The 21,974-nt window shown below is 50.4% G+C and overlaps 3 protein-coding genes across 9 annotated transcripts; 1 reads left to right on the top strand and 2 right to left on the bottom strand.

The window, feature by feature from the left end:
- The first annotated feature begins 666 nt into the window (after positions 1-666).
- Positions 667-4,559, top strand: ubald2 (UBA-like domain containing 2). Of its 2 annotated transcripts, XM_040191976.2 has the most exons (3): positions 667-1,391; positions 2,731-2,787; positions 2,878-4,559. In XM_040191976.2, the coding sequence occupies exons 1-3, from the start codon at positions 1,284-1,286 to the stop codon at positions 3,211-3,213; spliced, it is 501 nt and encodes a 166-aa protein (XP_040047910.1). In that variant the 5' UTR covers positions 667-1,283; the 3' UTR covers positions 3,214-4,559. The 2 variants fall into 2 exon arrangements, with proteins under 2 accessions (XP_040047910.1, XP_040047911.1); XM_040191977.2 differs by lacking the exon at positions 2,731-2,787.
- LOC120828417 (glutamine-rich protein 2) lies at positions 3,822-16,404 on the bottom strand. 5 transcript variants are annotated; one of them, XR_013451366.1, is made up of 19 exons: positions 13,909-16,404; positions 11,046-11,126; positions 10,737-10,802; positions 10,492-10,639; positions 10,139-10,224; positions 9,950-10,065; positions 9,661-9,757; positions 9,320-9,496; positions 8,863-8,985; positions 8,719-8,787; positions 8,179-8,343; positions 7,960-8,078; positions 7,732-7,797; positions 7,549-7,641; positions 7,120-7,434; positions 6,626-6,734; positions 6,408-6,512; positions 5,807-5,973; positions 3,822-4,528 (listed from the first exon to the last, which is right to left on the bottom strand). XR_013451366.1 is itself a non-coding variant. In XM_078084208.1 (19 exons), exons 2-19 carry the CDS (start codon positions 14,239-14,241, stop codon positions 5,858-5,860), a joined length of 2,211 nt encoding a protein of 736 aa, XP_077940334.1. In that variant the 5' UTR covers positions 14,242-14,256; positions 14,371-14,574; the 3' UTR covers positions 5,808-5,857. The 5 variants fall into 5 exon arrangements, 4 of the variants coding, with proteins under 4 accessions (XP_077940334.1, XP_077940337.1, XP_077940336.1 ...); XM_078084208.1 differs by lacking the exon at positions 3,822-4,528 and having other exon boundaries at positions 5,808-5,973; positions 7,120-7,261; positions 13,909-14,256; positions 14,371-14,574; XM_078084211.1 differs by lacking the exons at positions 3,822-4,528; positions 13,909-16,404 and adding an exon at positions 13,333-13,812 and having other exon boundaries at positions 5,808-5,973; positions 7,120-7,261.
- Positions 16,405-16,469: 65 nt separating this feature from the next.
- mfsd11 (major facilitator superfamily domain containing 11) lies at positions 16,470-21,539 on the bottom strand. 2 transcript variants are annotated; one of them, XM_078084212.1, is made up of 14 exons: positions 21,341-21,539; positions 20,862-20,986; positions 20,732-20,787; positions 20,534-20,641; positions 20,370-20,449; positions 20,187-20,283; positions 20,022-20,080; positions 19,771-19,930; positions 19,584-19,627; positions 19,444-19,509; positions 19,240-19,365; positions 18,898-19,072; positions 18,473-18,608; positions 16,470-18,158 (listed from the first exon to the last, which is right to left on the bottom strand). In XM_078084212.1, exons 2-14 carry the CDS (start codon positions 20,955-20,957, stop codon positions 17,997-17,999), a joined length of 1,365 nt encoding a protein of 454 aa, XP_077940338.1. In that variant the 5' UTR covers positions 20,958-20,986; positions 21,341-21,539; the 3' UTR covers positions 16,470-17,996. The 2 variants fall into 2 exon arrangements, with proteins under 2 accessions (XP_077940338.1, XP_077940339.1); XM_078084213.1 differs by lacking the exons at positions 16,470-18,158; positions 18,473-18,608 and adding an exon at positions 18,617-18,739 and having other exon boundaries at positions 18,816-19,072; positions 21,341-21,483.
- Between the last annotated feature and the right edge of the window lie 435 nt (positions 21,540-21,974).

Raw genomic sequence — 21,974 nt, 5'->3', positions numbered from 1 at the left:
CATCAGATAGAACCACCATCAGATAGAACCACCATCACATAGAACCACCATCCGATAGAACCACCATCAGATAGAACCACCATCAGACAGAACCACCATCACATAGAACCACCATCAGATAGAACCACTATCAGATAGAACCACCATCACATAGAACCACCATCAGATAGAACCACTATCAGATAGAACCACCATCATATAGAACCACCATCACATAGAACCACCATCAGATAGAACCACCATCAGACAGAACCACCATCACATAGAACCACCATCACATAGAACCACTATCAGATAGAACCACCATCACATAGAACCACCATCAGATAGAACCACCATCAGACAGAACCACCATCATATAGAACCACCATCACATAGAACCACCATCAGATAGAACCACCATCAGACAGAACCACCATCACATAGAACCACCATCAGATAGAACCACTATCAGATAGAACCACCATCAGACAGAACCACCATCACATAGAACCACCATCAGATAGAACCACTATCAGATAGAACCACCATCATATAGAACCACCATCACATAGAACCACCATCAGATAGAACCGCCATCACATATGTGTATATACATGTACATGTAGGTGTGTATACTCATGTTCATGTACATGTAGCTTACCGATAGCAATAACACGACTCCATATGCGTACTAGATGTGTCTGCATGGCCTTCTGAATGATTCACTCATACAAGAAGAAGGCTTCTTTGAGGAGAACCATTCTGCTCCCTCAGAACCACAGGACGTCCCACCCACTGGGACAGAATACTTCTTATTACACACAAATAAAAGTAATATAGAAGTGCAAGTGTTTAAGTGTGTATTCACCTCATGTACCTGCCAAACGAAGCAGCCAATCAGCTCCGTGGATTCACCGAACATTCTCAGAAACACATGACGTCAGCCTATCGGACGTGGATAACATCGCGTGGACAACCGCAGAGGGCGGAATTCCTTTTTACTGTCTACGAATCCGCTTGACTCCGCCCATCGGCGGCGTCCGAGCAGAATGAACAATCGCACCAAGTAAGTTCAAACACGTCAGCCAATCAGCGCGTTTTTAGTATCTGCGATCCACCAATCAGAAGCGCGCAGCTCTTTGTTGTTGGTGAAGAGATGAAAATATTGTTGTTGCTGTCGCTGTGAAGCTGCGGAGACGCTTCGGTGGCGGAAGGGCAGCGAACACCGGGCTGAAGCGGGTTTAACGGGATCCTTTGATGATTGACGGTGGTCGGGTGGCGCAGCGGGGAGTTCGGTGAACATGGACGAGCTGAGGCACCAGGTCATGATCAACCAGTTTGTTTTGACGGCCGGATGCGCCGCGGACCAGGCGAAGCAGCTGCTGCAAGCGGCCCACTGGCAGTTTGAGGTGAGCCGCTCCGTTCCGGCCCGACCCGGATACCCCCCCCCCACCCCCCGGTGTGCGCAAGCCGTCCACGCGGATAGATAGTGTCCCCGCGACAGTTGTTTGCGATGTTTGCACCACCACGCGCTCCTGGTGATAGCAGTTGCTAAGCTAGCGGCACTTAGGACGTGGTGATCACATACTCCTCTGGAATCCACGGCGTCACGCTAAGCTAGCTGTTATTAGCTTAGCTGCTAGCAGCCGCTAAAGACTGTTCAAAAACGCTCAAAAACCTGATTTCTATTCTGGGAGCGAATGTTCCCAGGGCCCCGTGTCCCCAACGGGTCCCGTGTCCCCCGAGGACCCTGGTCTCCCCCGAGGGTCCGGTGTCCCCAATGGGTCCCGTGTCCCCCGAGGGCCCCGGTCTCCCCCGAGGGTCCCGTGTCCCCAATGGGTCCCGTGTCCCCCGAGGGCCCCGGTCTCCCCCGAGGGTCCCGTGTCCCCAATGGGTCCCGTGTCCCCCGAGGGCCCCGGTCTCCCCCGAGGGTCCGGTGTCCCCAATGGGTCCCGTGTCCCCCGAGGGCCCCGGTCTCCCCCAAGGGTCCCGTGTCCCCCGAGGGCCCCGGTCTCCCCCGAGGGTCCCGTGTTCCCAATGGGCCCCGTCTCCCCCGAGGGCCCCGTGTCCCCCACATTAACTGTATGGAGGCCGGGGAGACAATATTTCCAAATGGGGCATATCGTCTTGAGACACCGGGTCACTAGTGTGGGACACTTTGTGTGGGACACTATTTTATCTTTATAAAAATTCAATTTATTTTTCTCTGAATCACAAATGTTCTTCATAGATCATCTTTTATGAAAACAATAGACCATTTTTTAGATGTTTCATTTTGAAGCGTTTCCATCTCAATGTCGTCCTTGAACGACCTTGAGTTCTCAAGCTGCGTTTTGTCTCCAACCTTAAACTATCAGCTGTTAGCTGTCAGTTATTATCACTTCTCTGAACATGGAAGTTTAAATAATAAACAGGTTAAATAATAGCCAATTAAACAAAACTAGTCAATTGAGTTTTTACTTTTAACGTATAGACAAGTGGTCCCTCAATGAGCGGACAGAGACAGAAGAGGACGTCCTCAGAGCTCTTTGAGATGAGGCTCACGTCGGATAGCAGACATTCCTGCTGCGCTGCTGCTGTTGTTAACCAGGCGGGGGCCGGGGGGGGGGGGCCGGCATTCATTGAGGGGGTTGTGAGAACTGAGGCCTCCAGTGAAGACAAGTCACGTGTCCCTGTTTCTTTAACAACTTTTCACTCTGCAGAGACACAACGTGGTTGTTTTTAATAAATCCCAACGTCTCTCTGCAGACGGCCTTGAGCTCCTTCTTCCAGGAGGCCCACATGCCCCCCCACCACCACCAGATGGTAAGCCCCCCCCCCCCCCATGAAGATACTTAATCACATACCAATATCTAATAGTAAGAGTTCACTCTTCCTCCTGTGTTCCTCCCACAGATGTGCACCCCCAGGAACACCCCCGCCACACCGCCCAACTTCCCGGACACCATCACCATGTTCTCCAAGCTGCGGGCGTCGGAGTGCCCCCCTCTCTCCTCCCAGGCGCCGTCCATGGCCTGCTCCCCCCCGGCACCCTCCCCGGGATTCGGCTCCTTCTGGGCCTGCTCGCCGCCGGGCCACCAGCCGGCCTGGCTGCCCCCGTCGTCGCCCACGGGGCACCACCTGCACCACCACTTCCACCTGTCACAGACCCCCATGTGGCCACCGGCCGGCTCCCAGCCTGGAGGGGCCACGCAGACCCCCGTCGTGTCGGCACTCCACGGCCAGAGATGAGGTGCCGCAGTTTTGGGCAGGTGGGAGGTGGGGGGATGTTGGGTTGGGTGGGGTTGATCATGGGAAGTGTTTTTTCTAAACTGAAGACCGGATGGAGATGAGGGTGGAGGTGATGATAAAGGTGGGGGTGAGGACACCGAGCAACATGATGGTCTTCATCGTCTGCTCAAACAGATCCAGCAGAGCTCAGCTCTTCTTCTCTGGTTCAGAACCTGTCCCACAGGAAGTAACCAGCAGAAAAACCACCAGAGGGTTTGAGGGTGAACGACCTCGAGGTCGTCAGAGGTCAGAGGTCATCAAGCAGAGAGACTTTAAAGACTCACCTGGATGAGCAAATATTCTCTGCTCCTCAGAAAGAATTTGTCGGCGTCCCAACCCAAATAAAGATGGCCGCCGTCGTGACATCACTTCCTGTCCAGCCTCTGATCCACTAGACTCTCTAGTCCAACGATTCAGTAAAACTACAACTTTCTCTGGTGTTCTGACAGAAAAACTGCAGCTTGAACAGCAACGTGGCCTGTGGGCTTCTGGGAAATGTAGTCAGCAGGAACCAGACATTTAATAAATAACAAAGGTAATTAGAGAAAGAATTACTAGTTGGAAGATTCTTTTGTTGTTGACCTTTATTTTGAGAAACAACATTTGATTAGTTAACTTAAATGTGATCATTTCTGGAATACAAACGTCACAATACTTCTACCAGATTTGTGTGCATTTACCCTTTAAAGAAATAATATTTTCAATAAGTTCCTTTATTACAAAAGTTAATCCTTTTATTCAAAGAAGACTTTAAAAAGTTGTTTTTGGGGTGATGACAGGTTTTAATGCTTCTTTCAAAAGCCTCGACAGGAGCTTTGAGTGGAAGATAATAACATTAAATTTCAATATATTCACGTTTTTATAATGTTGATGCAAACCGCATTTGACGGAAGACGATGCGCTAGTGAGGAAAACAAGAGTTTAATGAGAAAGTGAAGATGTGAGCGATGGCAATAATCCTCACTCGGGTTCACTTCCTGGTTTTCTTCTTCTAATGGGACTGTCCTACCTCGAACCTCTCCGGGTTCCCTCTGCACCAAGAGGAGACCCTCCACTTGCTCATGAGACCCTCGGCAGGAGTTCAAAGCAGCAGCGTGTCCATCAGGTCTTCTAATGCGGTGATGTCATCAGCGGAACAGATGTGCCACACCTCTGGACTGGTCTTTGTTTACGTCTATAGTTTCCGGGGCTTCTGCAGGTTCCACAAACTTTACTTTTGTATTTCGCAGGCGGACTGAGGATCGTGATGTCGCAGTCTTTTATTTACATGTTTTTCCTCCAATAAAAACAAAGCATATTGTTTATTATTTCAGACGAGTATTTGAAAGCATCAACTTTTTAAATGACGTCACTCCAGTCTGAAGTAACAGTACATTTACCAGAGTATTCTACTGCACGTTTTACTGCACCACGTTTGACAGAACGGAATCCAAACTGACGACATTTAAAGAACCAGAATCAGCTGTAATTATACACTAAATAATCCAATACTACAACACTTTGAGTACTGTGGGATTGCACTGAAATGAGTGAAAGTCAACGGCAGAAAGGACTCATTCAAATGTCTTAATGGCAACGGGTTTCTCCTCCAAAGAAAAAGGTTCCACACGGCAAAGGACTGAAGAGAACCCACTTCCCACTTTTGCATTTATACGTTTAATCAAAGAAGCCGTCTCGTGTTTCTACTGGAAGAGGAACCCGGTGGTCCGTGGACTGAAGGTTACTTGGATGTGGGCGGAGCTTCTGTCCCATCGCCACGCCATGCCATGAAAGAGGACATTTGGCGAGTACTTAAACGTACTAATACTCCTGTAGAAGTACAAATCCTTGCTCTCAAAATCGTACTCGCGTATAGCGGCAATACTGCAGTAACCTTTCTGCCTAAAGCTTTGAATACTGCAGTACTTGTGTAAATACTTTAGAATGAGGTCGTCCACCAACAATTCAATCACAGAGTCACATGACATTAAACCAAATCCTTCAATGACAGGAAGTGAACTGGAGAACTTCACAATCCCCGCCCCAATCTCTACTCGCCAGCTGTGTACTTCCTGTTCCTGAGAACAGGAAGTACACAGCTGTTAGTGACGTGTCCCTCCCCCTCCCATGATACAACTCATGAGGTCACGACCTTCCACACAGTTGGGGGAAGGTCTACTAGCAAGTACTACTAGCAAGTACTACGAGTGTATCACAGCCTGATGGAGCCCCATTAGAGCACATCCCCGTTCCTTCATCATCTCTAGTTTATTTTGCTAAAAACCACAACAATCGAAAGTCGCGCATGAAGTTTGCAGGCTAAAGTATCTATTTGTGTGTTTTTAAAGGTTTGCGTGTCCAGTGGGAGCCAATCGGGTCACAGCTAAGGAGGTTAGTCTGTTATTGTGGCTTGTTGTCACGGGAATAGTCTTTTATAAGTATTTAATGCTGATTCTGACAGGTTTTATGTTAGCTGCCTCAAGTTAAGTTATTGTGATATTATAATAACAATACTAAAGTTAACAAGCATCAAACCAATCAAATGAAACCAATAAAGGGATGAGAGCAGCTTTACCTTGTGTTTGCACAAACTTTACTGCACGAATAAAGGAGGGGGGGCCGCCCCCTACAGGTCGAGGGGCTCCGCCTGGCTCTCTGCAGCAGCTGAGGCCGGGGTGACGGAGCTCCTGGAGGTGCAGCCCAGAGCGGATACGGGCCAGTCCCTCCCCGAGGTGCTGGAGGCTGGAGATGATCATTACATTACATTGATCAGATGTTATTTCCCCTGGTTTCTCCATGGATACGTAGACACGTCATCATATACATGGTGGTGTTTAGAACATGGCGTTGTGGTGCAGAGGAACGTTCTGCTGCTGACAGAGCCGGCGTTGGACCAGCAGCTCCTGTGTCCTGCAAAGACGTGAACTACTTCTTCAGAGGGGGGCTCTGGTTCTGGGTCCGGGTGCACTTAGTGCTGGTGACGACACACTCATCGATGCACATCGCTCGCTTTCAGTTCTCGGACTGAAACAGGAAACCACGTTCATGGAGATTTGATTTAGGCTGCGCGGTGCGGAACGTTCCTCTGCTCCACTTCCTGTCCCAATACGCTGTCTGTAGCCGTATCAAAGACCCCGTACACACCGTTACTGTCCCTTTCACTCAGTGTGTCTCACCTGAGCGGCTGCACACAGCGCTCCTCACGCTGAGTGGGGGAGGAAGCTCTGGAGAAGCGCTGCGTTTGAGGTGCTGAGAGCACTTTGCCTTGTCTTTAGTTTTGCCTGCAGTTATCAGAAGATCGAGGCCAAAACATGAGATTAACAACAACAACAAACCAGCGGCTGTATCTCACCTCCATCATATCCTAACTGCAAAAACAGTGCAATGAGCTCACCATCTTTGGTAGAGATTGTAGGTAGTTTAGTTTCTGGGTTTCTGGCCGGTGTGTTCAGGCGACCCTTGTAAACGTGCCCGTCCAGTCCGATGATGTCAACCTCCTCCGACTAACACACACACACACACACACACACACACACACACACACAGTGAGCAGCTGATTGATGGGTTTCCAAAGGGACCCCGGTGGTAGGAGACACTACCACTATAATCCACAGGGGTGACAAAACAACACACAATAATATTGTTAGTGGTAAAATGTGTGCATCGAGTAAAGTAAAGTATTATTCTTCCATAACTGCCGTGTCAACTTGTCTGTCATGTGACTAAACCTCTTTAAAATGAGTGTGATCCATAAAGCTCAACCTTTCTTCTCTACATTCTGCAGGTTCCATGCGCTTTCATTCATGTGCATTCAATAAAACAAAAGAAAGCAGGAGTCTTGTTGTGTCTGTGATGGATGCTTGACATCAGAATAAGGAGGTGGAGAACCTGGTCCACCTCCACCTGGACGTGCTGCTTGCTGGGCTGCAGGATGCTGCGCAGCTCCTTGGCCGAGGTCACCGTGTGACTCCCCCCACAGCTCCTTGGCACCGACAGACGACTGCAGTCCGTCTCCTCCGAGAGCTGCTGGCTGAGGACATGAGGAGACACATGAGGGGAGACATCTACTCCCCCTCCACCATCCAGCTCACTACGGATGAGGAGCAGAGACCGTCTGGAGGATCATGCTGTGGTTTCTCTATTGAAGAGGACTCTGCTGAGCTGTGGTGAAATAGTCCTTTCCTAACCGCTTCTCTTTGACCTCTGTGGAAAAGGTCACAGGGTCACGCAGCGCTGTGACAGTGATACGGGTCTGTTCTCCCGGTCCAGTGTTTCCTACGGTAAAGGAGCTGACTAAGGAGGCAGGGGGCTCCTCACCTCCTGCAGTGATGTCTGAATTGCTCCTGAGTGTAGATGGTGAACGGCCTGACCGGCTGGTGGGAGGAGCTTCCGTCAGAGGACGACAGATTCCTTCAGATCACAGCAGAGGAGACAGTTCAGGGGAGAAGGTCCTGGCTACAACATGAATATGGCACCTCTTAATGCGTGGGTACGACTCACAGGGAGGGGCTGTGCATCACTAAGGGCCGGTCACAGGAGAGGCAGTGGAACCTGGCCACCAGCTGTCTGCAGGTACAAAGCACACAAGCATCACAGGAGCCCTCACAAGCTTCTAGATGATATCAACGAATGATTCCAACACTTCACAGACAGCCACCGGCTGATGAGTGATGATATATTTCTTGTGCAGGTGCTTCCTATGATGAGCTACACGATGTCACCTCTTACCTTTTGATCCCAGCAGCGTCATCCTGCTCTGGAGATCCCTCAGCCTGAAGCTTCTGGTGGTAGTTCTTCCATCCATCCTCCAGCTGCTTCTTCACAGAGTCCAACTCCATCCTGTTGAGCTGCAGTGAGAGGACAGGGGCAGGTGAGGTCAGCGGCGGTCCCGTGCTGGACCTCCACGTCTATATCCGGGATGTGTGGGGACACTTGGACGTTCTTCACCTTACATTCCATCTCGGTGGAGAGCCGGTCGACAACCTTTCTCCATTCCTGCTCCTGACCCGTCACTTTGCTCAGCAGCTCGTGGAACATGGCGCTGAGCTCCTCCGTCGCCGAGTCAAACTGCCTACGGCTCACTTTGCTCTCAAGAGCACCTTTATCTGCTTTCTTCAGGTGTGAGGGGACAACAGGAGGCGGGTTTAGGATCAGCAGGATGGAGCCTCTCAGTGTGTCTCGATGTGCGTGAGGCTACCAGCTGCTCCTCATCATGAGGACCAGGCTTTCCCTGCATCACCAGATGCCTCTGGTCCTCCTCCTCACGAGAAGCCCTGAGCCCAGCTCACGCTGACTAAGTTCTCTTTCCACTGACAGGTGGATAACAGAGAACCAGAGAGGAACATAAACTGGCCTGTAGCTCCTCTCAGGTGGTGTTAGAAATCAAAGTACTGTGACTTGTGTCTGCACCACGTCTGTGAAGCGCTGCAGACTTTGAGCTCGTAAGGACCTCTTTCCTGTGGCACCCTCAGGACATCAGTGACTTACGATTCCACTCTCCACCATCTGCTTGTCGGCCTTCTTCTCCTCCAGCTGGTCCGTGGTCCTGAGCAGCTCCTGGTGAGACGCACAGCAGGAATGTGAGGCGGTGCTTGGCGGGGGGGGGGTTGTTGTGAGTTAGTGCTTCTTTACCTCCAGGTGGCTCTGCTTCTGTCTGCTGTCCTCGTTCAGAATGCTGATGCTTTCGTGCAGATTCTCACACTTGGCCTGAAGCTGCAGGATCACCTTCTGCACCTCGCTCGCCACCACGGCGTTCTGACGCACACACGCACATCAAACTGCGTCTAAAACCTTCATCTCATCACTCCATCATGTGTTGCTAAAGTAGTGAAGTCCTTTAACGTCTCCAGAGGGAACTCCGCCTCCAGTGATGTCACTTGAGTCAGTTTGAAATACCCCCAGAATGAATCTATTTAGATCTCTTTAAACCTTCAACAGTGAGTCAGAGAATGTTACCAGCGTGGTGCTGAACCAGTACAGTACTCATGACACCTGCTTCTCCCTCTCCTCTCAGGCAATGCATGCTGGGATACCTGCGTGAAGCGGATGACCAGGAGAATGCTAGTAGCTGTTAACGGGGTTCGCTTGCCTCTGTGCTGCCTGCAGGCCGCTGCAGGAGGCCGCTCACCGCGTCCTGCAGCTGCTCCTGCTGCTGCAGCAGCCGGCTCAGCTTCCTGCCCTCCGAGCTTTGTCCGCTCTGGCTTCCGGCCAGCTGGGAGGTCATGGACTGCACCGCGTCCTTCAACGCGCCGCGCAGGTCGTCCAGCTGAGGTCAGAGGGCAGAGAGTTTGCATTAGACGATGTGTGGCCAGCGTCTCTCCAGCGTCGGTGGGGAATGACTCTCTATTGGTAGTGTGACGTTTGTCTACAGTGCTGCTGCTGGCCCTGCTCCCATCAGCTGACTCCCCCTGACTCCCCCTCCCATCTGACCTGATCTTGCAGCCCTCCGTCTGTCCTCCTCTCCCCACATACAGCCTGCACGGCCTCCAGCTGCTTCATGTCCTCCTCCACCTTCTTCACAGACTTCCTTCGCATGATGAACATGAACGTGTGTCAACAGGTGGACGTACGGGGCCAAGTGATGAGAGTACAAACAAATAGAACAGCTCCACCTAAATATCTGATAAACTCTACTGTCCGGCTGAGTGCGTCTTTGTCCCCTCTGTGATCTCAAAGGAGGACCATTACAAAAGCTGCTGTCTGTGTGCACCTGTCCTACCTGAGGGAGGACACCTGCTGCCTGAGCTCATGAGCTGCTGTGCTGTCTGGGGACACTGAGCCGGTGTCTTTGTCCTGGCTGCTGAGGTTCATGAGCATGTCCTCTAGACTGTCCAGCTTTGGACAGACACATGGTACAGTCAGCATGAGACGCTGGTGCGTCCTCTGGAAGCTCAATTCTCTCACCCACCTTCTGCCGGTCTCCCATCAGGCCGTTGATCAGAGATCTCTGCTCGTTCAGCTGATCCACAACGTCCTCGGAGGAACCCGGAGAACCTACACGCACAATATGACACCGTGAGGACAAGTACACACCACATGGGGTAATAACACACAGACACCACATGGGGTAATAACACACAGACACCACATGGGGTAATAACACACACACCACCACGTGGGGTAATAACACACACACCACCACGTGGGGTAATATCACACTAAACGGCGGAGGAATGCCGAGGTCTCCTGAGTGCGGCGGAGCTAAGCAGGGTGTGACTGAGCGGTTGTGGCCGCGGGGGACAAGCAGACGGAGACACTCACTCGTGGTGGTGATGCGCTCTCTGAGCTGAGTCAGCTGTTCCCGGTCTGCCTTCCCTCCTTCCAGCGCAGTAACGCGCGCCTCCAGCTGGCCGACGCCCCTCAGGGCCTCCGGGTCCGGGTACTTCTGAAACGTGTCCCTCAGAGACCTCTGTCTCCGTGGAAACCCGAGAGGTCAGACTGATGAGCATTGGTGGAAAAAAGTAAGAGCAACAACTAATGTGACCTGAAGCAGGCGGCTGCCTCACCACAGTCTCCTCCAGAGCATCCACACGGAGAGGGCACGTCTGCACCTGGGAGGGGTCAGCTTCCACCTGCAGGACACAACACAGAGGAGACGTCCTGCAGCAAGAGGTAGCGTGGTTATCACGCATCTGCAACAACGTTAACGTGGCCTCAGGCTTCTCAACTCTACAGGATCTGTACTAGAGATTATAGTTAACATTGTATTAAAAACAGGCCACATTTAATGTGAATGAAATAAGACACTGAGGAAGGAGACGTTTAGTCATACATGTATATATACATACACACATTTATCTTGTGAAGCGTCTCACCTTCTGTTGGTGGCAGAGCTCCTTCATCTCCTCCTTCAGGTGGACTCTTTGTTCACGCAGCTCCTCAATGAGCTTCATGGCCTAAAGTCACATGACACCAACACTTATCAGTCATTGGACACCAAGTTTAGAGCGAAGAACCTGCGAGCAGTGTTCTCTTCCCCCGGCCCCCCTTCCCTGCAGCGGGTTCAGCAAAGCATTGTGGCGCTCCAGAGAGGAGAAGCTCCGCTCCCACTGGATAAAAATGTCTTCACCATGTAACCCCTGAACCCCCTCCTCACACCAGGATGGTTTGACCAAAGCTGGCACACGCCCCCTGTCATCACCTGTCAATCACTGTCACTTTGAAAACAGACGATGGAGTCGTGGTTGCAGCTGAACAAACAGCTGCACCGACTGACCGGGACCCTGGTATGTGCTCGTCCCTGCTCACTGAGAGCAAAACACAGAGAGGGTTGCTGGTTCGAGTCCCAGCTGCCAAAGTGTCCCTGAGCAAGACACCTAACCCCTAATTGCTCCCTGGGCAAACATGATGTCATGTAAGTTACATTACATCATCAATAAAAGCTTCAGCTGTGATGACTCTTTCTCCGAAAGCCTTCACATCTTCCGCCGCAAACTAAAGACACACCTCTTCAGACTTTACCTCCACTAACAAATTGTAGCACTTAAATTGTACTTGTAACGCCACTTATCTATAGCAAGTTGTAAATTGGCTTATTTGAGGTTGAATGCACTTATTGTAAGTCGCTTTGGATAAAAGCGCCAGCTAAATGACACGAGATGGAATGTAGACCCATCACAGCCTCGCGGGCTGCAGGAGACTTGCGTCGCTTTCGACACTAGTCTAGAAAAACGGGTCGACGCACGAAAACACGCAGGGGGCTCTTGCGTCTGCGTGTCCTTGCGTCTCTCTGAAAACACAGAAGCATAAACTAGGCCTAAGCCAGAGGTCTCCACATGAGACGGCTTCATTCCACATCAGCTGTCCCTTCTCTAACAGCATATTTTAATTCCAGGGTTTGTTGGCAAAGTAAACGTGTGTGTGGGGGTTTGTGTGTCCACTGAAACAAGAGACATTCCTGGGATGTGAGTCTGTGTTTAACTTGTGACATCAGTGATGCAGAGCGGCCGCACAGAGCCTCAGAATGACTAACAGCTTGTTAATGAGTGCCGTCCCGCTGCGTGACCCCTCACTGACCGGCGTCCCCTCACTGACCGGCGTCCCCTCACTGACAGGCGTCCCCTCACTGACCGGCGTCCCCTCACTGACAGACGTCCTCACTGACCGGCGTCCCCTCACTGACCGGCGTCCCCTCACTGACCGGCGTCCCCTCACTGACAGACGTCCCCTCACTGACCGGCGTCCCCTCACTGACAGACGTCCTCACTGACAGACGTCCTCACTGACCGGCGTCCCCTCACTGACCGGCGTCCCCTCACTGACCGGCGTCCTCACTGACCGGCGTCCCCTCACTGACAGACGTCCTCACTGACAGACGTCCTCACTGACCGGCGTCCCCTCACTGACCGGCGTCCCCTCACTGACAGACGTCCTCACTGACCGGCGTCCCCTCACTGACAGACGTCCTCACTGACAGACGTCCTCACTGACCGGCGTCCCCTCACTGACCGGCGTCCCCTCACTGACCGGCGTCCTCACTGACCGGCGTCCCCTCACTGACAGACGTCCTCACTGACAGACGTCCTCACTGACCGGCGTCCCCTCACTGACCGGCGTCCCCTCACTGACAGACGTCCTCACTGACCGGCGTCCCCTCACTGACCGGCATAGACTTCTTTGGGACCAGAGGGGTCGTCCCTGGTGGTCACTACAGAGAATGCAGCTTGTCCACATGGAGCTTCGGCTCCACCCTTCAGAGCCGGAGTTTTGTCTCCTGTTTCTAACAAACAAACCAGAACGAGGACCTCCTGGGGGGCAGGACTCATAACTCTTCTTCACTACTCTTTAACTTGTCGTCTCTGCTGGAGCAGTCAGCCGTTCACTGCCGGTTCACTTTGATGCAGACGGGGTGTGATGGGGGGGGGGACGCCAGGTCACACCTCATAGTTAAGTCAGTGGATACGGCAGATGACCCACACGATGCCCACAGAGGACATGAATGATTCAGGGGAGCATCACCTGCCCCACCCCCTGAGAGCCATTCTTCCCCTGACAACCACAGTCCTCCCTGCAACTAATTACCCCCAACACACGGAAGGGGGGGTTGCTCAGGAAACGGGTGCAGTGTCACAGACAACACCTCCACCTCTAACATCGGCGTACCTCCTCATCATTTCGGTTTATGGGTTTGTCTTTGAGACATAGAAGTGTGTTTCGGCCCGGGGACGATCCTCGGGGGGACAGGTCATTTGAGATATCCGGGGGACGATGTGCTGCGCTCCGTCATCGGCGGCCTGATACGATGCTGCCGTGCTCACAGAGAGCTGCTGCTTTAAAGAGCGACAGGCTCTCTGCTGCTGCTCCTCCTCATCGGACAGGAGCAAAACACCTGCTGTGACGTCACGGAGTGGGGCGTGGCCTCCAGGGCAACATACCCAGGGGGAGTAACAAAGTACACAGTACAGGTTTGAGGTACTTGTACACACATATATATATGTATATATGTACTGAATATACAAAACAAAGCATCATAGATACAGATTCAGTATTTAGTGAATGAAGATACGGTTTGCAATGGGACTGACTCAATAGGACTAAAAAGTTTCATTTGTCGTTTTAAAAGTTTGGCAGCACTTTGATTTTAGCGCGAGATAAACGTGCAGTAAATAAAACACGTTGACTTTGTAAAACTCGTTTCATAAAGGAGAAGTTCTGATTTAAAGGAGTCGCTGCTCTCACCTTGAACACGCCGTCCTCGCAGGTCCGGATCCGGGTCAGCTGGTCGCCCGCCGCCGGTCCGGAGGAGGAGGAAGGCGAGGCTATCCGCTGCTGGAGCTCCTCGCCGGGCTCAACCTTCAGCTCCCCAGCACCGCCCCGCTCCGGGTCCCTCCACGGGGTGTCCCGCGCGTCCTTCCACGGGGTGTCACGCGCATCCTTCCACGGGGCGTCCCGCGCGTCCAGCCGGCGCAGCACGGCGTGGAGCAGCGCGTGCAGGGCGCTGAAGTTGACGACTCCTTTATGCGGCGTCTCGATGGCGTCATTCAACAGGTCGAACAGTGTGTGCTCCGACATCCCGGTGACCGTTAGCTAGTTCAAGTTGAGTAACCGTTAGTTTAGGTTGAGTAACCGTTAGCTAGTTCAAGTTGAGTAACCGTTAGTTAGTTTAGTTGAGTAACCGTTAGCTAGTTCTAGTTGAGTAACCTTAGCTAGCCGTTGCTCACTGACTCGCCGTGTGGATTAACAGTGACAGTATATTGAAGTAAGTGTCCCGTTTCCAGTCACTCTGGTGCGTTATTGGCGCGCGGTCGTCGGTCCGGCATCCCGCTGGTGTCGGTGGAATGTAACGACGTTCAACAGCAAACAGCAACCGCACCTGCGTCACAACGACGCATTAACCGGAAACACAACGATTTCCCCTTCAAAGTAAAACAGACGAAAATGATTTAAAAGAATGTTATGCTCTGCTTTTGTAATGGTTAGAATGTGACTGAGCCGCCCACATTACTGTAGTAAAGTACGTAAAATGTGAGGAACTTAATCTACAAATTGATTGAACTATTTTGATGGGTGGAGAATTTATTCACAATAAAACATTTCATGATTAGCGGTGAAGGGGTCACTCTGGGTTCTGGGCTCTGGGTAATTGTCACGCCATGTCTCGCCATTTTTACTAATTAATCGATCGATCAACAAATTGAAAATAAATTGCAAATTAATCCAGCACCAAAAACTACGATAAAATAACGTTTTAACATTGATACATGTCTTAATAACCTATTGACAATAATATATAAAAGTACAGTTTTAAGTACTCAAACTATATTTTACTGACATACTGACACCCTGAGGTCACATTAAGTCTCTTAAGCCTCTCCAGTTGATTCAGAATGCTGCAGGACATATTACTCCTGTATGTACTTCTCCCTGTTGAATCAAGAATAGATTTTAAGGTACTTCTCCTCACCTACAAGGACCTTGCTGGTGAGGCAACGTCGTATCATAAAGAGCTTGTAACACTGTATTGCCCTGCAAGGCAGCTGTGCTCCATGGATGCTGTTACTTGTTGTTCCTCGTGTTTTAAAAAGTAGGCTGGGGGCCAGACTTTAAAAAAAACTGACTTTATTTCACAGAGTATTTGTGCTTTCTCTCCTCACAGGTTTCCGTCAGGAGACGGATCCTCCTCGGACGTTCACTGAGGTTTCTCCCCTTTCTTTCCCTCTTGGAAGGGTTTTTTGGAGAGTTTGTCCTGTGCCGATGTGAGCGTTTCGGGACAAAGGATGTCGCATGTCTACAGACTGTAAAGCCCTCTGAGGCACATCTGCAATTTGCAATTTTGGGCTATACAAAATAAAATGAATTGAATTGAATTTAGGACATATACCTTCAATGAGGGGAATATTTTACTGTGTAGACCTAGTACATTTACTGTAACAGTAATTCTCACTGTGTGCTATAACTACTTTTACTGGAACTGAGTATTTCCTATGTGATATTACTTTTACTGTAATAGGGATTTTTTTGCCGGTTTTACTGTGTGGGGTGAGCAGTTCCTATACTCTCACACGTGTGGCCTTTATTTTGAACTTATGACAGGATGTAGTATTTGCTACAGCTCTAGCGTGTCACTTCCTGCCTCACAGACCCACGTTGGGCTCCGCCGGCGGCGTTAGCGGTAACTAGGCAACAAGCGGGAGCCCTGCTGCGTTCATGCGTCGCAATTTCCTCTGAACAAACTCCCTATTTTATTGAAATGTTTTACTATTTAAAGTAAATGCTCAGAAAGCACACACTAATTAGTTTTAATGCTATGCTTAAATTACAGAGCCAAAAAGATTCTTTAACTTAATTTCTAGATGAATTAAACCTCCGCTCCGTGGAGGCACTGCAGGGGGGTCGCGAATTTTTTTTTTTCCAACCATTTTTTTCCCCACAAATTTAAATGTCTTCAGAATCAGACTTGTATTTAAATAAACGTTAACATGAATCCAATATGTTGTAGCAAACAGATACATTGATGGAGGAGACGTTGTCTTTCAGTCCCACAGCAGCTCTCATGCTGATACGACGTCACAGGCACCAGCCAATCAGATCCGTTCATGCTCACGTCTAAAGAGCCACGCTCAAAGATGAAAGATAGTGGACCAAACTCCGTGGAATAGGGGGTCCCTGCTCCATCTCGCCATCAGTTTGGGGGTCCCTGGCCTGAAAAAGACCCCTGGTCCAGTACATCCTATTAATCACAGCGCTTTTATTTGTATTAACATTTCTGTTTGTCCAGATAAAAGCAGACGACGAAATGCTCAGAATAATATTTTATTGATAATAAAAACAAGCAAGCCAAAGTCTGGGTGACATTCTTAATTCTCACATTCATTATAAAATCCCGTCACAGTGCAGAAGTGTTTCCCTTAACATCCTCCAGATCGATAACATCCGTTGTGTATCCAAACACGATTTAGCAATAAATTCCCTAGAACAACGTGATGTGTTTCATTAGCGACACAAAACAAACAAAAGTATTAGGAGGTATAATAAAGCTGACGTCTCACATTTTGGCATCAGAATTGAAAAGACAGAAGAGAGTCCAGTAAAGGAGTCACAAGTTGAAGGGGTGTGGGGCGTCCTACTCTTTGTGTGTGTACTTGAACACAACCTTCCTTCCTCATTAAACATGTGACGTCCTGCTTTGTTTACATTCATGCTTACGTTTGTTGGTGTTTGTCTACAGCTCACAATGCAGCGTAAACAGCAGTCAGAAAGTTCACAGTGGATCTGAAAGTATTAATATTTACTATTTATGGTCCCAGCAATAATAATTAAAATATTCTCTGAACTCAGCCCTGCTGCTATTTGTCACATTTTAAATGGCACATTTTGGGATGCTTGGACTTTTGTTTTGAACAAAAAAAAAAGCATGAATGGATGATGAAAATATAAAATGAACCTTCAACAGAAAACCTGAGTAACAAACGGCTGGTGGCGTTGGGGTAAAACATTGCATTGTGGGAACTATGGGTGCTTTGCATCAAGTCACCGGACCGCCTCTTTAAGCCACACCCATGTTTCTATGTGATGGATGAGGATCACTTTTCTGCTCATTATATTATAAAGATAACTATTACAGATACATCAGGTCAGTATGTGACAGGTGGAGAAGATGTTTCCCTTCGACCACCTCCTCCCCAGCAAGCAGATGATCATTTCACTTTAGATACACAAAGACTTAAAACGGACTCAGCGAGTCACAAAGGAACAAGAAGAGACACAAGTTTCACCCACATAAATAAGTTCCCTGGTCTGGGGAAGATTTGTGTGCATTGCATGACTTACAGGAGAGAGGAGGAACTTCAATTAAAATCAGTTTTTTATTGTCATCAACTCCCGTTGAAAGACAAATCAGAATTCCGGGTGTTCGAGTGAGTTTAACGTCTGTTTTAATGGATCAATATTTCTTAAAAGTTGGCTTTGGTCTTTTCATGGGAATAAATATGTAGAATATCTCGAGACCTGCAGCAGCTGCACACAAATCAAAGCCAGAAACCTTCCTCACAGACGGTCCGATAGCAGCTGTGTTTATGTCAGCGTGACGCCCTCTCAACAAAAAGGGCTTTTTTTTTGTTTCCGTCTCAGTGAAGTCGGGACACATTGGTGCCGATTGGGTTCAGACGCAGAGGCCGTGAGGAACTAGAACGAGCTTCATCTGTTTGACTGTTAATTACAGGCAAAAGGTTCTAGAGGCTTATACAGGTGAAAAAAACAAACGTACCTCAGCATCAGACTGGCGTACGCCCCCCCCCGTCCCCCTATCATCATCATCATCATCTTCATCAGATGCTGTCATAGTCGGACTCCCTCCGGCTGGACTCGGCCCTCCACTCGGCCAGGAAGAAGGTGACGGAGCCCAGGAAGCCCGTCAGCACCAGGATGAGCAGCTGCCAGTGGAGCAGCAGGTAGTTGCTGTAGAAGAAGGCCAGGGCGGCCATGATGGACTGCAGGGGGAGGAGCTCCGTTAGGGGGGGGTGGTCTCGAAGAAATAGCTCAATTTGAAAGGTTGGATAAACTGTCACAGTGCTGAACATAAGATTCATATATTTATTCATGTTTATTTTAAAATCCAATAATACTTCATTATGTGTCAGTTTCTCACAACAGTAGTGGGATTCCTTTTGAGAGGTCCCGGTGACCTTTGACCTTTCTCCAGGTTGACTGTAGTTTAAACTGTTTTGAATATTTCCCCGGCTGTGTACTTTAGCTAGGAGCCCGTCGCCGTGGTAACCGGGCCTCTGGCCAACCAGTGACTCACCTGGATGAACTTGAAGACGGCGAAGGCCGGAGCGCTGTTGTCGTGGAAGGTGAAGCCGATGATGCTCAACAGCTGAGTGTTGAAGCAGCTGTCTCCTAAACCGAGGAGGAAGCTGCAGAGGAGGGCCACGCCCACACTGGGGGGGGGGGGGGGGGGGGCATTGTGTTAAAGACATGAGGACTCTTTCTGGATGACATCAGACTTTGATCCTTCAGTGAGGAATGTCCACCTCCTGTAGGAGTACTTGTACCTGATACTGATGTACACCTCCCGTAGGAGTACTTGTACCTGATACTGATGTACACTTGTACCTGATACTGATGTACACCTCCCGTAGGAGTACTTGTACCTGATACTGATGTACACCTCCCGTAGGAGTACTTGTACCTGATACTGATGTACACCTCCTGTAGGAGTACTTGTACCTGGGGCTGATGAAGGCCTGCAGGTCCGTCCCCCCCTCGGGGGCAATGGGGGCGTCGGGGGCGATGTTGAGGAAGATGAGGTAGAAGGCGGCGTAGTGTGTGACGAGGCCCAGCAGCACCACCGGGTTCCTCCCAAAGCGACTGCAGCGGTTCATCATCCCGAACACGCCCCCCCCTGCTCAGAGGGGGAGGAGTCAGGAAAGTCAGCCGTGTACGGTACTACTACATATAGTACTTTATACTGCATCACCTCAGACGTAACTTTGTACTAACTCTCAGAGGTAAATGGGTATTTTCAGTGTGTACATATATTATTTTGTACTTTGTACTGGGATAAAGTACCTAAGATCTCCCCGATGCCGATGCAAATCCCCGAGAGGCCGATCAGACTTTTGGCGTCGTGTCCGAAGCGCGTCATGGCTCCGATACACGTCCCGTACACGCCGCTGTAGAAGGTGAGCTCCAGGCCTGACGGAGCAGACGGAGGCATGAACCACGACTCATTTCATCACCCCCCCCCACACACACACACCTGAACCGCCTCACCTGTGTATCCGATGGAGACGCTCAGCAGCAGCATCTCCGGGGTGGCGAACATTTTACAGGCCTTCACTGAGAGACAGACGGAGGGGGGGGGGGTCAACGGCGTTATGGTGGAGGTGGAGGTTGGTTTTTAATAAACTCACCAAAAGCTTCCAGAGCTTGTGACCAGAGGCCGGGGCGGGCCGAGCTGTGACGAAGAGGAGACATTATGATGATGAAGATTAGACGTCTTTCGTCATGGCAACGGTCTCACAGCGGGTTATTAGAAATGTGCTGCTTCCAGGTCCCCCAGGTCCCCCAGGCCCCCCGGACCCCGCTTTGATCACTCACCCTGCTCCGGAGCAGCTCTCGGTGGAGTCGGCCTGCAGCAGCGACTCCGCCGCCTCGTTGGCAGCTGGTTCTGGATCCGGCTTCCGGATGAGAAAGAAGAGGAAGCAGCCCACCAGACTGATGACGGTGAGGGAGATAAACACCGTCTGACGGTCCTTGTCTGAGACACACGGTGAGTCAAAATGAAACGTCTCTGAGAATAGCCGTAGACACTCTACATCTCGGGGGGAGATCTGGTGAAAGCTTCCTACCTGTGATGTGGTCGTGTCCATGCCAGGCAAAGTAGATGTAGAGGTTTCCAAAGAACAAGCTGCAGAGAGACAAGGGGGGGGGGGGGGGGGGTCTTCATTGAGAAAGCAGAGGTAGCCAAACAAACCCTGAGCTTAGGTCCCAGGACACGGTTCAAAGAGGTTCACCTGAACTGCAGCAGCGCCCAGAAGATGCCGCTGTTCCTTCCTATGGTGTTCTCAGAGGAGTTGATGGCCAGCACGTTGCCCTGAGCCGTCCACAACACTTGACCAACACACAGAGGGAGACATGTGAGCGCCCAGCCGACGCCTTCTCCCAGGCCGAACCCGCCGGGCGACGCCCCCCTTTACCTGCCGCTCCGACTCCCACCAACACGGAGGCCGTGTAGAAGCTCCACGTGTACGGGTAGATGAACATGGCGATGTAGCCGCTGCAGGGAACCACAGAGGAGACGTCAGAAGGTTACGTGACACGTGTGAAGGAACGAGACGGGCGGGGGGACGGGGGGGCTCACCTGTACAGAAGGCCGCTGAAAAACATGGAGAACTGCGGCCCGATGACAGTCACCACGGAGGGGGCGATCATGTTGGAGGCGGAGAAGACCCCGTAGATGATGGCCATGCTGCGGGGAGGGGGGGGGGGGGGCACACGGTCATATGAGGCAGGTGCCCTAGCGGGGAGCTGGATGTTTTCTGGGCTCTGAAGCACTGACCTGGTGTAGCCGCTCCCGTGGAAGTCGGTGCTGTTGAAGCTCTTGAGAACCGTTTGCTAGAAGGAGGCAGAGAGGAGACCGCTGAGGAGCGTGTGGTCCATCGGGGACGTCCTTCACAAACACCACCTACCTCGATGTTGCCGCACGTTTGAAAGGCGGTGAACATGAACATGAAGCCGAAGCCCAGGATCACGATGTTCAGCAGCTTCTTCCCCTCTGGACCCATTTTGTTTGTTTGTAAACACCTCCAGGAATCTGTTGTTTATCACAAACACACATGAAAGAAGGGACAGGTTTCAGGTTATTGTGTCTTCACTTATAGATACAACACGACCTTTGATCATAAACACCTCAGCGTACACAACGGGTCCTGATGGATAACAGCCCAGTCGAGGTCTTCCAACTTAAGGTTGGGCCTGAACATTTTGGGAAATGGATGTATGGCGGATTGTGAGGCGGCTCGTTTGGATTTTAACATCACCAGAATGTTTTCCGTGTGATCATGGCAGAGTGTTTAGTGAGTGCGTTTAGTTGTTAAAACAAAGAGGGAAGCACGAGACCAGGACGGACCCAGAGGTGTACAGAAGACAACCACAGAAGCAGACTCACCAGCCACGCCGCAGCCCCTCAACCCGCCTCGGAGCCTCTTCGCGCGGACTCACGCTGCAAACATAGTCAGCTTCACCGGAAGTCCCGATGTCCTACAACTAACTTCACGTGATGGTTCCGATCGAGTACAGCAGGGATTACGTGGAACAAGTTTCGGCAGAAACTAGAACGGGCGGTCATGTGAATGAATCAGCTGACTGCCGTGACGCGCTGGCTGCGCTTCTAGCGAAGCAAAAATTCGATTTACAAACGTATGAAGCTGAGCGAGGTCACTTGCAGCGAATCTGCTTACACCAATCCAGTTATGCGTAGTTAGTTCATGGAAATCAGATTATACTTCCGGTCACGTGTTAAATAATTCAACGTTGCTAATTTGCCATAAACGTCATTAATGCTAAAGATACATATTTACAATGTAAAGAAATAATTAATACATTATTGCTTTAAAAAAGCTGTTCGTTTTGGTGTAACGGCTGCAGTTCGCGAGTGAGTCAAACTACTTCCGGTTAACAATAAAAAAAACGCACGTACGAAAATGAACCCTTTCACCAAAGTAATGTTTTTAATAAATCAGGTTTACGCGTAGTGGAGTATTTTGACTTAGTCTGTGCTAAGTAAATCATACATTTCCACC

Source organism: Gasterosteus aculeatus, chromosome 11 (genome assembly GCF_964276395.1).
Source record: "Gasterosteus aculeatus chromosome 11, fGasAcu3.hap1.1, whole genome shotgun sequence".
Taxonomy (NCBI): Eukaryota; Metazoa; Chordata; class Actinopteri; order Perciformes; family Gasterosteidae; genus Gasterosteus; species Gasterosteus aculeatus.
The sequence above is the reverse complement of the archived record's forward strand: the minus strand, read 5'-3'. Positions and strand labels throughout refer to the sequence as shown.

Excerpts from the sequence above, each read along its gene's own strand:
- LOC120828417 (XM_078084208.1), bottom strand. The coding sequence starts at position 14,241 with ATGTCGGAGCACACACTGTTCGACCTGTTGAATGACGCCATCGAGACG. Across the intron at positions 10,066-10,138 it reads TGATGGGAGACCGGCAGAAG|CTGGACAGTCTAGAGGACAT; the intron begins GTGGGTGAGAGA and ends GTCTGTCCAAAG. Across the intron at positions 8,788-8,862 it reads AGAAGCAGAGCCACCTGGAG|GAGCTGCTCAGGACCACGGA; the intron begins GTAAAGAAGCAC and ends GCGTCTCACCAG.
- mfsd11 (XM_078084212.1), bottom strand. The coding sequence starts at position 20,957 with ATGGGTCCAGAGGGGAAGAAGCTGCTGAACATCGTGATCCTGGGCTTC. Across the intron at positions 19,510-19,583 it reads ACAAGCTCTGGAAGCTTTTG|TGAAGGCCTGTAAAATGTTC; the intron begins GTGAGTTTATTA and ends TCTGTCTCTCAG. Across the intron at positions 19,366-19,443 it reads CGTCTCCATCGGATACACAG|GCCTGGAGCTCACCTTCTAC; the intron begins GTGAGGCGGTTC and ends CTGCTCCGTCAG.
- ubald2 (XM_040191976.2), top strand. The coding sequence starts at position 1,284 with ATGGACGAGCTGAGGCACCAGGTCATGATCAACCAGTTTGTTTTGACG. Across the intron at positions 1,392-2,730 it reads CGGCCCACTGGCAGTTTGAG|ACGGCCTTGAGCTCCTTCTT; the intron begins GTGAGCCGCTCC and ends GTCTCTCTGCAG. Across the intron at positions 2,788-2,877 it reads CCCCCCACCACCACCAGATG|ATGTGCACCCCCAGGAACAC; the intron begins GTAAGCCCCCCC and ends TTCCTCCCACAG.